The sequence below is a fragment of the Panulirus ornatus genome, chromosome 25 (assembly GCF_036320965.1).
Source record: "Panulirus ornatus isolate Po-2019 chromosome 25, ASM3632096v1, whole genome shotgun sequence".
Classification (NCBI taxonomy): domain Eukaryota; kingdom Metazoa; phylum Arthropoda; class Malacostraca; order Decapoda; family Palinuridae; genus Panulirus; species Panulirus ornatus.
This window is the reverse complement of record NC_092248.1, coordinates 22607821-22623094: the sequence shown is the minus strand read 5'-3', so window position 1 is coordinate 22623094 and position 15274 is coordinate 22607821. Positions and strand designations below refer to the sequence as shown.

The 15274-nt window shown below is 39.6% G+C and overlaps 1 protein-coding gene across 8 annotated transcripts in view; it reads right to left on the bottom strand.

Moving 5' to 3' along the window:
- Positions 1 to 1345: 1345 nt before the first annotated feature.
- LOC139757318 (solute carrier organic anion transporter family member 74D-like) overlaps positions 1346 to 15274 on the bottom strand; it is a 180591-nt gene continuing 166662 nt past the window's right edge. For all 8 annotated transcript variants that reach the window (XM_071677723.1, XM_071677727.1, XM_071677729.1 and 5 more), the window contains 2 exons: positions 4221 to 4322; positions 1346 to 2690 (listed from right to left, as the gene is read on the bottom strand). In XM_071677723.1, coding sequence (XP_071533824.1) covers positions 2518 to 2690; positions 4221 to 4322 — 275 coding nt within the window. In that variant the 3' untranslated portion in view covers positions 1346 to 2517. The remainder of the gene's footprint in view (positions 2691 to 4220; positions 4323 to 15274) is intronic.

The window sequence follows — 15274 nt, the reverse complement described above, 5'->3', positions numbered from 1 at the left end:
ACCCCCTTTTTTAATAAATTCCACTGCAATACCATCCAAACCTGCTGCCTTGCCGGCTTTCATCATCCGCAAAGCTTTTACTACCTCTTCTCTGTTTACCAAATCATTTTCCCTAACCCTCTCACTTTGCACACCACCTTCGACCAAAACACCCTATATCTGCCACTCTATCATCAAACACATTCAACACACACACACATATATATATATATATATATATATATATATATATATATATATATATATATATATATATATATATATATATATATATATATATATATATATATATATATATATATATATATATATATATATATATATATATATATATATATATATACAGACACATACATATATACACATGTACATAATTCATACTTGCTGCCTTTATTCTTTCCCGTCGCCATGCCACCACACATGAAATGACACTCCCCTTTCCCCCACACTTGCGCCAGGTAGCCCTAGGAAAAGCCAACAAAAGCCACATTGGTTCACACTCAGTCTCTAGGTGTCATGTATAATGCACCGAAACCATAGCTCCCTTTCCACATCCAGGCCCCACAAAACTTTCCATGATTAGCCCCAGACGCTTCACATTAATTGATAATACATTAATTAATGATAATTTGGAAATCATAGAAAAAGTAAAAAATCTGAAATGCCGCACCATCCACATTTCATTATCAACTTGTCTTTGGTATCGTGGGGTAGATCTGCTTTGTTTCAGTCTCAAGTCTGCCCCAAGCTATTGTGCGATCAAGTTCTTTAGAACGATTTATGACTGTTTATTAAGTAATTTTGCATTCTTTACAATTCAAAATGGCATTAAGTGATAGAAGACTTAAAAGAAAGTATGTGAACTGTGTATTGTATTACTGTATATCATATTAAAAATTGGCCCATCGGTTACATTTGATTTAATGGACTTATGGCATCAACCGACACCCCATCCCCCTTATTATTCCATTAAATCGAGAGTTTACCGTAAGCTGATATCATAACATTTTATAATGCATTATGTGAAAAACAGGACACTTATTATTCATGATAGAGGCCATGACACACATAATGCAGTGCTTTTTATGCCGCACAGAAAAATTCAAGGCAGTTGCCTGATTGATATCAGCAGACATGGGTATACAAAATGAAAGCTTGAGACGTGGTGAATGATGTGTAATGTGATTTGGCATTTTCAGCCAATCAGAGATAGTATCAGTGCCAGTAGCCGGGTATCACCTTTCACTGGCATTGCTTAACAATATATCAAGCAATCTAGAGCCTTCTAGTGACCCATGACAAAACTTTCATCAAGTGTATGATCTTTGGAGAAAGAAAAAAAGTGTCTTTATGGTACTCATTTATAGCAGACCTTTTTACAGGAAAAAGTGGTCTTCAGCTAATAAAAATGCCTTGAGAGCTGTGAACTGGTATCTATAATTGTATGCAATAATGCTAATCTTTCATATGTTTCCTTGCGCTACCTCGCTAACGCGGGAGACAGCTACAAAGTAGAAAAAAGAAAATGCCATTTGCATTTGAATATCTATGAAGTGTTTAATTAATGTTAGATTCCTGTTACTGATCAGTATAAAAGAACATAACATTACAAATATTTCTGGTAAAACTCTAACATTTTAAAGAGAACTTATATTTTTTCAAAATGTAGCCTTATTTTCCTCTACAGTCTTTAGCAACAGATAATACAGATCACCATATCACAGGGGTATCTTAGAAAATAGCGATACATTATCAACATATTCTACTGTTTTATTAAGAATTGACCGGACTAGGTGAAATTATGACACAATGGAGTGATATTAGTGAATGGAGTGTTGGCTTTATTACACCCTCCATCCATGTTGATAAAGAAAAATTCTTTACAGCTAAGACTATAAACAGACCAATAACAAAATTGTAATATTGTATAACCTCATATAAAAACATCACAATGGCAAACCCTGAGAATGTAGTAAACTGTAAATTGAACAGCTAAAAAACTGTTGGAAAAAAAGAAAAATGTTGATTATATTGTATACATTTTCTACAAAATTCATCTTTAATCATCTTTTCTGTTAGCAAATATATACTAATATAACTTTGATTGAATTATGATAATTCTAACACAAATCTTCACATATATCCTTATACTTACTGGAAATGTAAAATGACCAAATAATTCATGAGCTCAGTATACACAAACTATATCCAGAACCCTAACTTTCCATTTTCTGTTTCTATTTTTCATCTGATCATCTTGTTTAAAGTAAGATGTGAGCCAAACTAAGATGATGATTTTGGGTCTGACAGCCAGCTACTTCTTATGTGAGCATATCTTAATTATTATTCCAGCTACTTCTTATGTGAGCATATCTTAATTATTATTCCAGCTACTTCTTATGTGGGCATATCAATTATTATTTCATAAAGAAAACAATATTCATACAATAAACAAAAGTATGTAATGGCTATAGATATGGAGAATAATTTTTGTACACAAGATGAACTAACATTTTCTCATAGCATGACTTTACAGTCTTGATCCTGATTAGCTCTTAATGGTTTAGACTCCTCAGTGCCAGCCTGTGTCTTTTCCACTTCCACCTCATCTTCTTTTAACCCATACAGATCCAAGCGGTCACTGTAGTGGAACACTACGATATCTCCCAGCACAGAGATGAACATTATCACTGAAAAGGTATTCATTAGATGAAGGGGTAAACAAATCCTATGGAAAAAGTATCTTACAATGGAGATAATTTTCTACTATATGTTAGTCATGTACTTCTGATTGACTACCTATTAACATTCCAGAGCAATACATTTCGAGTGATCAATACAATGATTTTAATGTTTAATCTGCCCATTAAAAAGATCAAGGGGTTGTATAACAATGATAATCCACTGTTACATAAAACATGAATGAAAATTAATAACAATTTCATGCAAAACGTTTTGGTAACCTTAAAAAAATCTCAAAAGAAAGTAAATTGATAATCTTCTGCAGAGGAGATATTAAAGTACAGACAACATGGTTTTAGGGAAGAAGGGTATGTGTAGCAAACTTTTTAAGATTCTTTTAGAGCCTGAGCTTTGTTTTAGACAAAAGAAAAGTCTGAGTGTTTTGTTCATATCTGGATTACCAGAAAGCATTTGGCACTGTACTATATGATAGGCTGGTTAAGAAGCTGGATCAGCAGTCAGGAATGAGGGACACACTCTCTGAATGAACACAAGATTATCTTAGTAGAAGGGAATAAAGGAAACATGTCAGAGGAGCTTTCTCCAAATGAGTGAAGGTCATCAGTGGTGTGCTGCAGGGATCTGTTCTAGGACTTAAATGACTTGCCTCCTACCTGAATATATTTGCAGATAATGCAAAGGTCATGAGGGAAGTGAAAAGCAAGGAGGATTGCGTCAGCTTGCAAGGAACCTAGACAAACTCCAAAGTTAGTCTGATTCCCTGTACATGTAAAGTAATGAGGATGGGATGAAGAGTAAATAGCCCTCAATATCATTATTATCAGGCAGGAAATGAGCTCCAGGATTCTGTTTGTAAGAAAGAAGTTCTACAGAAGTGAGTTCCGAGCATGTTGCTGTGGGAATGCAGAGGAGGTATTATTGTTTCACTGTGCAGGTGCTGAATGTTTCTAGTTGCTAAGCAACAAGAAATTGTTCTAAATGCTCTATTTAATGTGATTTGTAGTTTTGTCACATTTGCTTGCAGAGGATGGGTGACCTAGCAAGTGAACCATAATTCAGGTTGTAGTATCTGAAGTGTTTGTTGAGGATGCCGAGGAATTGTATTCTTTTTTGTCCAAAAGTGGTGCTGGTAAGTGTTCTAAGGGCATTTAGTATGTTTGTGGGTTTTGTTTGATGTCTATGATCCGGGAGGTGAATGTTATGTATGTGTCCTAGAATAATGAGTATGGCTGGTGTTCCATTGTGGAAGTAGTTGATTATTCAGAGTCATATGAGGGTGCAGGTTTGAGTCATGTCTATAAGGGGTTTAGGTTGTAATGGTTGAGTTTTATAGGAATGCAGTATGTTTGTTCTGATTAAGCCAGTGTTTTAATGGTGTAATTCAGGATTTGCATGTTTACTGGTGTATGTGCAGTGTTGGGATATTGCAGTTTGAACTTTTACTAGCAAGAACTTTTTAAAATTCTATACTTTACATTCACACTTACATTACTTAGCTTACAACTCTGATACAGTACCTGCAGGAACCAGATGAAGGATCTTTCTAAACTTGTCAGAATCATACAGCCAGCAATTACCAGAGACGCCACAGGATTTGTCCCACACCATGCAAGCAGAGTCTGAGGATCCAAGAAACACAGTTTAAGTTTATTCAATCTGAATATGAACAGCAGTTAATATTTCTTGCCACTTAAAATGCTCTCCAAATACCAAGCGTTCAACACAGTGCCAAAGCTGACCGTGGATTCTTCTTTAAAAGTTTAATAGCAGTATGATCATCATTATCAAAGCAAATGGTCTAATACCTGCAAAAATTACTTTAAAAAGACATTTTTCAAGTGTTACAGCTCAAAAACTTTTACATACAGTTGTATCATGAATGCTGCCTCTTTACCACAAAGAACTTGAAGAATGCTAAGATTTTCAAGGTTGGGAGAGGTAGCATGATACTCTCTCAATGGTTTTAAAAGCATGATACTAACGTAATGCAGAAACTAAATGCACAAGAACCTTTATTGTTGTTCAAAAAATTTCAATCAAACTCTTTCATTAGTTAGTATGCCCTTTCTACTTTATGAGGGAAAAAACTATAAAGTAACACACAATGCATCAGTTCTTATATGAAAAAAGTTCTAATCATACATGCACAATACTTTCTACAACACCGATCAAAATCGGAAAATCTGGAATGCTCATGACCAAGCAAAATCAGTGGAGTTTGGAATTCATAGATCCCACAGTCTGGATACTGTATATGTTATGTGGCTAGCAAGAAAGCAGCAGATTTAACTTATTGCTGAACTATCAGCTTCATTATCAAAAATATCATTATAAAACATTAGTTATTGTATTAACTTGATAGTTATGCTTCTGATTATTACTGCTAACCTAGATTTGTAAAGTACATAGAAAGGAGTAGTTGAGCAAGTATGCATCTTGGCAACCACACCTCTCTCTTACCACCATCATTTCTTATTCAATCAATCTTACACGACATATTGTCCTCAAATTTTTCATTTCCAACACATTCACCCTGTTCTTCATAATTTTGTTAGAGCTTACTCTTTGTCAAGCAGTTAATTTCTATCAACTATGTTTCAAAAACTCACAATGAACAGGCAGATTTATTTGAAGGGTTTAACATAAATGTGACAAAATAGTATAACGAATTTTCCATGAGCAGAATGATGTTATGACACAAGAAGGTATGTTCAAAATTGTCAGCATGGACAGAGGCAACATTACTAGTTTATGTGATATCCCTGGGGATAGGGGAGAAAGAATACTTCCCACGTATTCCCTGCATGTCATAGAAGGTAACTAAAGGGAGGGAGCAGGGGCTGGAAATCCTACCCTCCCATTTCTACTTTTCCAAAAGAAGGAAAAGAGAAGGGTGCTAAGTGAGGATATTCCCTCTAACGCTCAGTCCTCTGTTCTTAATGCTACCTCACTAATGCGGGAAATGGCGAATATGTATTTATCTATCTATGTATTTTACTTTGTCGCCGCCTCCCGCGTTAGCGAGGTAGCGCAAGGAAACAGACCAAAGAATGGCCCAACCCACCCACATACACATATATATACATACACGTCCACACACGCAAGTATACATACCTATACATCTCAAGGTATACATATATATACACGCAGACATATACATATATGCACATGTACATAATTCATACTGTCTGCCTTTATTTATTCCCATCGTCACCCCGCCACACATGCAATAACAACCCCCTCCCCCCGCATGTGCGCAAGGTAGCGCTAAGAAAAGACAACAAAGGCCACGTTCGTTCACACTCAGTCTCCAGCTGTCATGTATAATGCACCGAAACCACAGCTCCCTTTCCACATTCAGGCCACACAGAACTATCCATGGTTTACCCCAGACGCTTCACATGTCCTGGTTCAATCCATTGACAGCACGTCGACCCCGGTGTACCACATCGTTCCAATTCACTCTATTCCTTGCACGCCTTTCACCCTCCTGCATGTTCAGGCCCCGATCACTCAAAATCTTTTTCACTCCATCTTTCCACCTCCAGTTTGGTCTCCCACTTCTCGTTCCCTCCACCTCCGACACATATATCATTCTGGTCAATTCTTCCTCACTCATTCTCTCCATATGACCAAAACATTTCAAAACACCCTCTTCTCCTCTCTCAACCACACTCTTTTTATTACCATACATCTCTCTTACCCTTACATTACTTACTCGATCAAACCACCTCACACCACATATTGTCCTCAAACATCTCACTTCCAGCACATCCACCCTCCTCCGCACAACTCTACCTATAGCCCATGCCTCCAGAACATCTTTTTATTCTCCCTAAAATTTAATGATACTCTCTCACCCCAACTCTCATATATATATGTATATATATATATTTTTTTTTTCTTATTATACTTTGTCGCTTTCTCCCGCATTTGCGAGGTAGCGCAAGGAAACAGACGAAAGAAATGGCCCAACCCCCCCCCATACACATGTATATACATACGTCCACACACGCAAATATACATACCTACACAGCTTTCCATGGTTTACCCCAGACGCTTCACATGCCTTGATTCAATCCACTGACAGCACGTCAACCCCGGTATACCACATCGATCCAATTCACTCTATTCCTTGCCCTCCTTTCACCCTCCTGCATGTTCAGGCCCCGATCACACAAAATCTTTTTCACTCCATTTTTCCACCTCCAATTTGGTCTCCCTCTTCTCCTTGTTCCCTCCACCTCCGACACATATATCCTCTTGGTCAATCTTTCCTCACTCATCCTCTCCATGTGCCCAAACTACTTCAAAACACCCTCTTCTGCTCTCTCAACCACGCTCTTTTTATTTCCACACATCTCTCTTACCCTTACGTTACTCACTCGATCAAACCACCTCACACCACACATTGTCCTCAAACATCTCATTTCCAGCACATCCATCCTCCTGCGCACAACTCTATCAATAGCCCACGCCTCGCAACCATACAACATTGTTGGAACCACTATTCCTTCAAACATACCCATTTTTGCTTTCCGAGATAATGTTCTCGACTTCCACACATTCTTCAAGGCCCCCAGGATTTTCGCCCCCTCCCCCACCCTATGATCCACTTCCGCTTCCATGGTTCCATCCGCTGACAGATCCACTCCCAGATATCTAAAACACTTCACTTCCTCCAGTTTTTCTCCATTCAAACTCACCTCCCAATTGACTTGACCCTCAACCCTACTGTACCTAATAACCTTGCTCTTATTCACATTTACTCTTAACTTTCTTCTTCCACACACTTTTCCAAACTCAGTCACCAGCTTCTGCAGTTTCTCACATGAATCAGCCACCAGCGCTGTATCATCAGCGAACAACAACTGACTCACTTCCCAAGCTCTCTCATCCACAACAGACTTCATACTTGCCCCTCTTTCCAAAACTCTTGCATTTACCTCCCTAACAACCCCATCCATAAACAAATTAAACAACCATGGAGACATCACACACCCCTGCCGCAAACCTACATTCACTGAGGACCAATCACTTTCCTCTCTTCCTACACGTACACATGCCTTACATCCTCGATAAAAACTTTTCACTGCTTCTAACAACTTTCCTCCCACACCATATATTCTTAATACCTTCCACACAGCATCTCTATCAACTCTATCATATATATATATATAAAAATATATATATATATATATATATATATATATATATATATATATATATATATATATATATATATATATATATATATTATTTATTCATATTATTTTGCTTTATCGCTGTCTCCCGCGTTAGCGAGGTAGCGCAACGAAAACAGACGAAAGAATGGCCCAACCCGCCCACATACACATATATGTACATATATGTCCACACACGCAAAATATACATACCTATACATCTCAATGTACACATATATATTACACACACAGACATATACATATATATACATGTACATAATTCATACTGTCTGCCTTTATTTGTTCGCATCGCCACCTCGCCACACATGGAATAACAACCCCCTCCCCCATCATGTGTGCGAGGTAGCGCTAGGAAAAACACCAAAGTCCCCATTCGTTCACACTCAGTCTCTAGCTGTCATGTAATAATGCACCGAAACCACAGCTCCCTTTTCACATCCAGGCCCCCCACACACTTTGCATGGTTTACCCCAGACGCTTCACATGCCCTGGTTCAATCCATTGACAGCACGTCGACCCCGGTATACCACATCGTTCCAATTCACTCTATTCCTTGAACGCCTTTCACCCTCCTGCATGTTCAGGCCCCGATCACTCAAACTCTTTTTCACTCCATCTTTCCACCTCCAATTTGGTCTCCCACTTCTCGTTCCCTCCACCTCTGACACATATAGCCTCTTGGTCAATCTTTCCTCACTCATTCTCTCCATGTGACCAAACCATTTCAAAACACCCTCTTCTGCTCTCTCAACCACACTCTTTTTATTTCCACACATCTCTCTCACCCTTACATTACTTACTCGATCAAACCACCTCACACCACATATTGTCCTCAAACATCTCATTTCCAGCACATCCAGCCTCCTGCGCACAACTCTATCCATAGCCCACGCCTCGCAACCATACAACATTGTTGGAACCACTATTCCTTCAAACATACCCATTTTTGCTTTACGAGATAATGTTTTCGACTTCCAAACATTCCTCAAGGCTCCCAGAAATTTCGCCCCCTCCCCCACCCTGTGATTCACTTCCGCTTCCATGGTTCCATCCGCTGACAGATCCACTCCCAGATATCTAAAACACTTCACTTCCTCCAGCTTTTCTCCATTCAAACTTACCTCCCAATTGACTTGACCCTCAACCCTACTGTACCTAATAACCTTGCTCTTATTCACATTTACTCTTAACTTTCTTCTTTCACACACTTTACCAAACTCAGTCACCAGCTTCTGCAGTTTCTTACATGAATCAGCCACCAGCGCTGTATCATCAGCGAACAACAACTGACTCACTTCCCAAGCTCTCTCATCCACAACAGACTGCATACTTGCCCCTCTTTCCAAAACTCTTGCATTCACCTCCCTAACAACCCCATCCATAAACAAATTAAACAACCATGGAGACATCACACACCCCTGCCGCAAACCTACATTCACTGAGAACCAATCACTTTCCTCTCTTCCTACACGTACACATGCCTTACATCCTCGATAAAAACTTTTCACTGCTTCTAACAACTTGCTTCCAACACCATATATTCTTAATACCTTCCACAGAGCATCTCTATCAACTCTATCATATGCCTTCTCCAGATCCATAAATGCTACATACAAATCCATTTGTTTTTCTAAGTATTTCTCGCATACATTCTTCAAAGCAAACACCTGATCCACACATACTCTACCACTTCTGAAACCACACTGCTCTTCCCCAATCTGATGCTCTGTACATGCCTTCACCCTCTCAATCAATGCCCTGCCATATAATTTACCAGGAATACTCAACAAACTTATACCTCTGTAATTTGAGCACTCACTCTTATCCCCTTTGCCTTTGTACAATGGCACTATGCAAGTATTCCGCCAATCCTCAGGCACCTCACGATGAGTCATACATACATTAAATAACCTTACCAACCAGTCAACAATACAGTCACCCCCTTTTTTAATAAATTCCACTGCAATACCATCCAAACCTGCTGCTTTGCCGGCTTTCATCTTCCGTAATGCTTTTACTACCTCTTCTCTATTTACCAAATCGTTTTCCCTAATCCTCTCACTTTGTACACCACCTCGACCAAGACACCCCACATCTGCCACTCTATCATCAAACACATTCAACAAACCTTCAAAATACTCACTCCATCTCCTTCTCACATCACCACTACTTGTTATCACCTCCCCATTAACCCCCTTCACTGAAGTTCCCATTTGCTCCCTTGTCTTACGCACTTTATTTACCTCCTTCCAAAAGATCTTTTTATTCTCCCTGAAATTTAATGATACTCTCTTACCCAACTCTCATTTGCCCTCTTTTTCACCTCTTGCACCTTTCTCTTGACCTCCTGCCTCTTTCTTTTATACCTCTCCCACTCATTTGCATTTTTTCCCTGCAAAAATCGTTCAAATGCCTCCCTCTTCTCTTTCACTAATAATCTTACTTCTTCATCCCACCACTCACTACCTTTTCTAATCAACCCACCTCCCACGCTCTCATGCCACAAGCATCTTTTGCGCAAGCCATCACTGCTTCCCTAGATATATCCCATTCCTCCCCCACTCCCCTTACCTCCTTTGTTCTCACCTTTTTCCAATCTGTACTCAGTCTCTCCTGGTACTTCCTCACACAAGTCTCCTTCCCAAGCTCACTTATTCTCACCACTCTCTTCACCCCAACATTCTCTCTTCTTTTCTGAAAACCCCCACAAATCTTCACCTTTGCTTCCACAAGATAATGATCAGACATCCCTCCCGTTGCACCTCTCAGCACATTAACATCCAAAAGTCTCTCTTTCGTGCGTCTATCAATTAACACGTAATCCAATAACGCTCTCTGGCCATCTCTCCTACTTACATACGTATACTTATGTATATCTCGCTTTTTAAACCAGGTATTCCCAATCACCAGTCCTTTTTCAACACATAAGTCTACAAGCTCTTCACCATTTCCATTTACAGCACTGAACACTCCATGTATACCAATGATTCCCTCAACTGCCACATTACTCATCTTTGCATTCAAATCACCCATCACTATAACCCGGTCTTGTGCATCAAAACCACTAACACACTCATTCAGCTGCTCCCAAAACACTTGCCGCTCATGATCTTTCTTCTCATGCCCAGGTGCATATGCACCGATAATCACCCATCTCTCTCCATCAACTTTCAGTTTTACCCATATCAATCTAGAATTTACTTTCTTACCCTCTATCAAATACTCCCACAACTCCTGATTCAGGAGTAGTGCTACTCCTTCCCTTGCTCTTGTCCTCTCACTAACCCCTGACTTTACTCATAAGACATTCCCAAACCACTCTTCCCCTTTACCCTTTAGCTTCGTTTCACTCAGAGCCAAAACATCCAGGTTCCTTTCCTCAAACATACTACCTATCTCTCCTTTTTTCTCATCTTGGTTACATCTACACACATTTAGACACCCCAATGTGAGCCTTCGAGGAGGATGAGCACTCCTCGCGTGACTCCTTCTTCTGTTTCCCCTTTTAGAAAGTTAAAATACAAGGAGGGGAGTGTTTCTGGCCCCCCGCTCCCGTCCCGTTTAGTCGCCTTCTACGACTAAATATATATATATATATATATATATATATATATATATATATATATATATATATATATATATATATATATATATATATATATATATATATATATATATATATATATATATATATATATATATGTGTGTGTGTGTGTGTGTGAGTGTGTGTGTGTGTGTGTGTGTGTGTCAGTGGTGAAGGGAAAGAGGAGAAATGGGAGACCAAATTGGAGGTGGAAAGATGGAGTGAAATATATTCTAAGTGATCGGGGCCTGAACATGCAGGAGGGTGAAAGGCGTGCAAGGTATAGAGTGAATTGGAACGATGTGGCATACCGTTGTCAACGTGCTGTCATCTCATTGAACCAGGGCATGTGAAGCGTCTGGGGTAAACCATGGAAAGTTTGCGGTGGCCTGGATGTGGAAAGGCAGCTGTGGATTCGGTGCATTATAAATGACAGCTAGAGTCTGAGTGTGAACGAATGTGGCCTTTGTTGTCTTTTTCTAGCAGTACCTTGCGCACATGCGGGGGGAGGGGGTTGTCATTTCATGTGTGGTGGGGTGGCGACGGGAATGAATAAGGGCAGACAGTATGAATTATGTACATGTGTGTATATATGTATATGTCTGTGTGTGCCTATATATGTATACGTTGAGATGTATAGGTGTGTGGACGTGTATGTATATACATGTGTATGTGGGTGGGTTGGGCCATTCTTTCGTCTGCTTCCTTTCGTTACCTCGCAAACGCGTGAGACAGCGACAAAGTAGAATAATATATATATATATATATATATATATCTCGGAAAGCAAAAATGGGTATGTTTGAGGGAATAGTGGTTCCAACAATGTTGTATGGTTGCGAGGCGTGGGCTATGGATAGAGATGTGCGCAGGAGGATGGATGTGCTGGAAATGAGATGTTTGAGGACAATGTGTGGTGTGAGGTGGTTTGATCGAGTAAGTAACGTAAGGGTAAGAGAGAGGTGTGGAAATAAAAAGAGCGTGGTTGAGAGAGCAGAAGAGGGTGTTTTGAAATGGTTTGGGCACATGGAGAGAATGAGTGAGGAGAGATTGACCAAGAGGATATATGTGTCGGAGGTGGAGGGAACGAGGAGAAGAGGGAGACCAAATTGGAGGTGGAAAGATGGAGTGAAAAAGATTTTGTGTGATCGGGGCCTGAACATGCAGGAGGGTGAAAGGAGGGCAAGAAAAAGAGTGAATTGGAGTCATGTGGTATACAGGGGTTGACGTGCTGTCAGTGGATTGAAGCAAGGCATGTGAAGCGTCTGGGGTAAACCATGGAAAGCTGTGTAGGTATGTATATTTGCGTGTGTGGACGTGTGTATGTACATGTGTATGGGGGGGGGGGGGGTTGGGCCATTTCTTTCGTCTGTTTCCTTGCGCTACCTCGCAAACGCGGGAGACAGCGACAAAGTATAAAAAAAAAAAAAAAAAAAAAAAAAAAAAATATATATATATATATATATATATATATATATATATATATATATATATATATATATATCGTTTTTCTTTCTTTTAAACTATTCGCCATTTCCCGCGTTAGCGAGGTAGCGTTAAGAACAGAGAACTGGGCCTTTTCTGGAATATCCTCACCTGGCCCCCTCTGTTCCTTCTTTTGGAAAAATTAAAAAAAAAAAAGAGAGGGGGGGGGGGATTTCCAGCCCCCCCGCTCCCTCCCCTTTTAGTCGCCTTCTACGACACGCAGGAAATACGTGGGAAGTATTCTTAATCCCCTATCCCCAGGGATAATATATATATATATATATATATATATATATATATATATATATATATATATATATATATATATACATATATATATATATATATATATATATATATATATATATATATATATATATATATATATAAATATATACACATATTCATATATATATATACAAAGCTCCATCAGCCAGGATCGAACCTGGGACCCCTTGTGCAAGAGGCAGGCATGCTAACCGCTAGGCTAAGGGACTGTATAAGAGGAAACAACTATTCGAAATACTTAGTACTCGAATACCCTATAGTGAGACGAAGGGTATTCGAGTACTGAGTATTTCGAATAGTTGATTCTTATTATACAGTCCCTTAGCCTAGCGGTTAGCATGCCTGCCTCTTGCACAAGGGGTCCCAGGTTCGATCCTGGCTGATGGATCTTTTATGTTCTATGAAGGTGCGCGTTCATATACACTTTATTCGTATATATATATATATGTATATATATATATATATATATATATATATATATATATATATATATATATATATATATATATATATATATATATATATATATATATATATATATATATATGGGATGAGAGAGCTTGGGAAGTGAGTCAGTTGTTGTTCGCTGATGATACAGCGCTGGTGGCTGATTCATGTGAGAAACTACAGAAGCTGGTGACTGAGTTTGGTAAAGTGTGTGAAAGAAGAAAGTTAAGAGTAAATGTGAATAAGAGCAAGGTTATTAGGTACAGTAGGGTTGAGGGTCAAGTCAATTGGGAGGTGAGTTTGAATGGAGAAAAACTGGAGGAAGTGAAGTGTTTTAGATATCTGGGAGTGAATCTGGCAGCGGATGGAACCATGGAAGCGGAAGTGGATCATAGGGTGGGGGAGGGGGCGAAAATTCTGGGAGCCCTGAAGAATGTGTGGAAGTCGAGAATATTATCTCGGAGAGCAAAAATGGGTATGTTTGAAGGAATAGTGGTTCCAACAATGTTGTATGGTTGCGAGGCGTGGACTATGGATAGAGTTGTGCGCAGGAGGATGGATTTGCTGGAAATGAGATGTTTGAGGACAATGTGTGGTGTGAGGTGGTTTGATCGAGTAAGTAACGTAAGGGTAAGAGAGATGTGTGGAAATAAAAAGAGCGTGGTTGAGAGAGCAGAAGAGGGTGTTTTGAAATGGTTTGGTCACATGGAGAGAATGAGTGAGGAAAGATTGACCAAGAGGATATATGTGTCGGAGGTGGAGGGAACGAGGAGAAGAGGGAGACCAAATTGGAGGTGGAAAGATGGAGTGAAAAAGATTTCGTGTGATCGGGGCCTGAACATGCAGGAGGGTGAAAGGAGGGCAAGGAATAGAGTGAATATGAGCGATGTGGTATACCGGGGTTGACGCGCTGTCAGTGGATTGAATCAAGGCATGTGAAGCGTCTGGGGTAAACCATGGAAAGCTGTGTAGGTATGTATATTTGCGTGTGTGGACGTATGTATATACATGTGTATGGGGGTGGGTTGGGCCATTTCTTCCGTCTGTTTCCTTGCGCTACCTCGCAAGCGCGGGAGATAGCGACAAAGCAAAAAAGAAAAAAAAATGTATATATATATATATATCACAAGTAATATATTCAAATTGGAGGTGGAAAGATGGAGTGAAAAAGATTTTGAGTGATCGGGGCCTGAACATGCAGGAGGGTGAAAGGCGTGCAAGGAATAGAGTGAATTGGAACGATGTGGTATACCGGGGTCGACGTGCTGTCAATGGATTGAACCAGGGCATGTGAAGCGTCTGCGGAAAACCATGGAAAGTTCTGTGGGGCCTGGATGTGGAAAGGGAGCTGTGGTTCTGGTGCATTTTTACATGACAGCTAGAGACTGAATGTGAACGAATGTGGCCTTTGTTGTCTTTTCCTAACGCTACCTCACGCACATGAAGGGGGACGGGGATGTTTTTTCATGTGTGGCGGGGTGGCGATGGGAATGAATAAAGGCAGACAGTATGAATAATGTACATGTGTATATAGTTATATGTCTGTGTGTGTGTATATATATATAT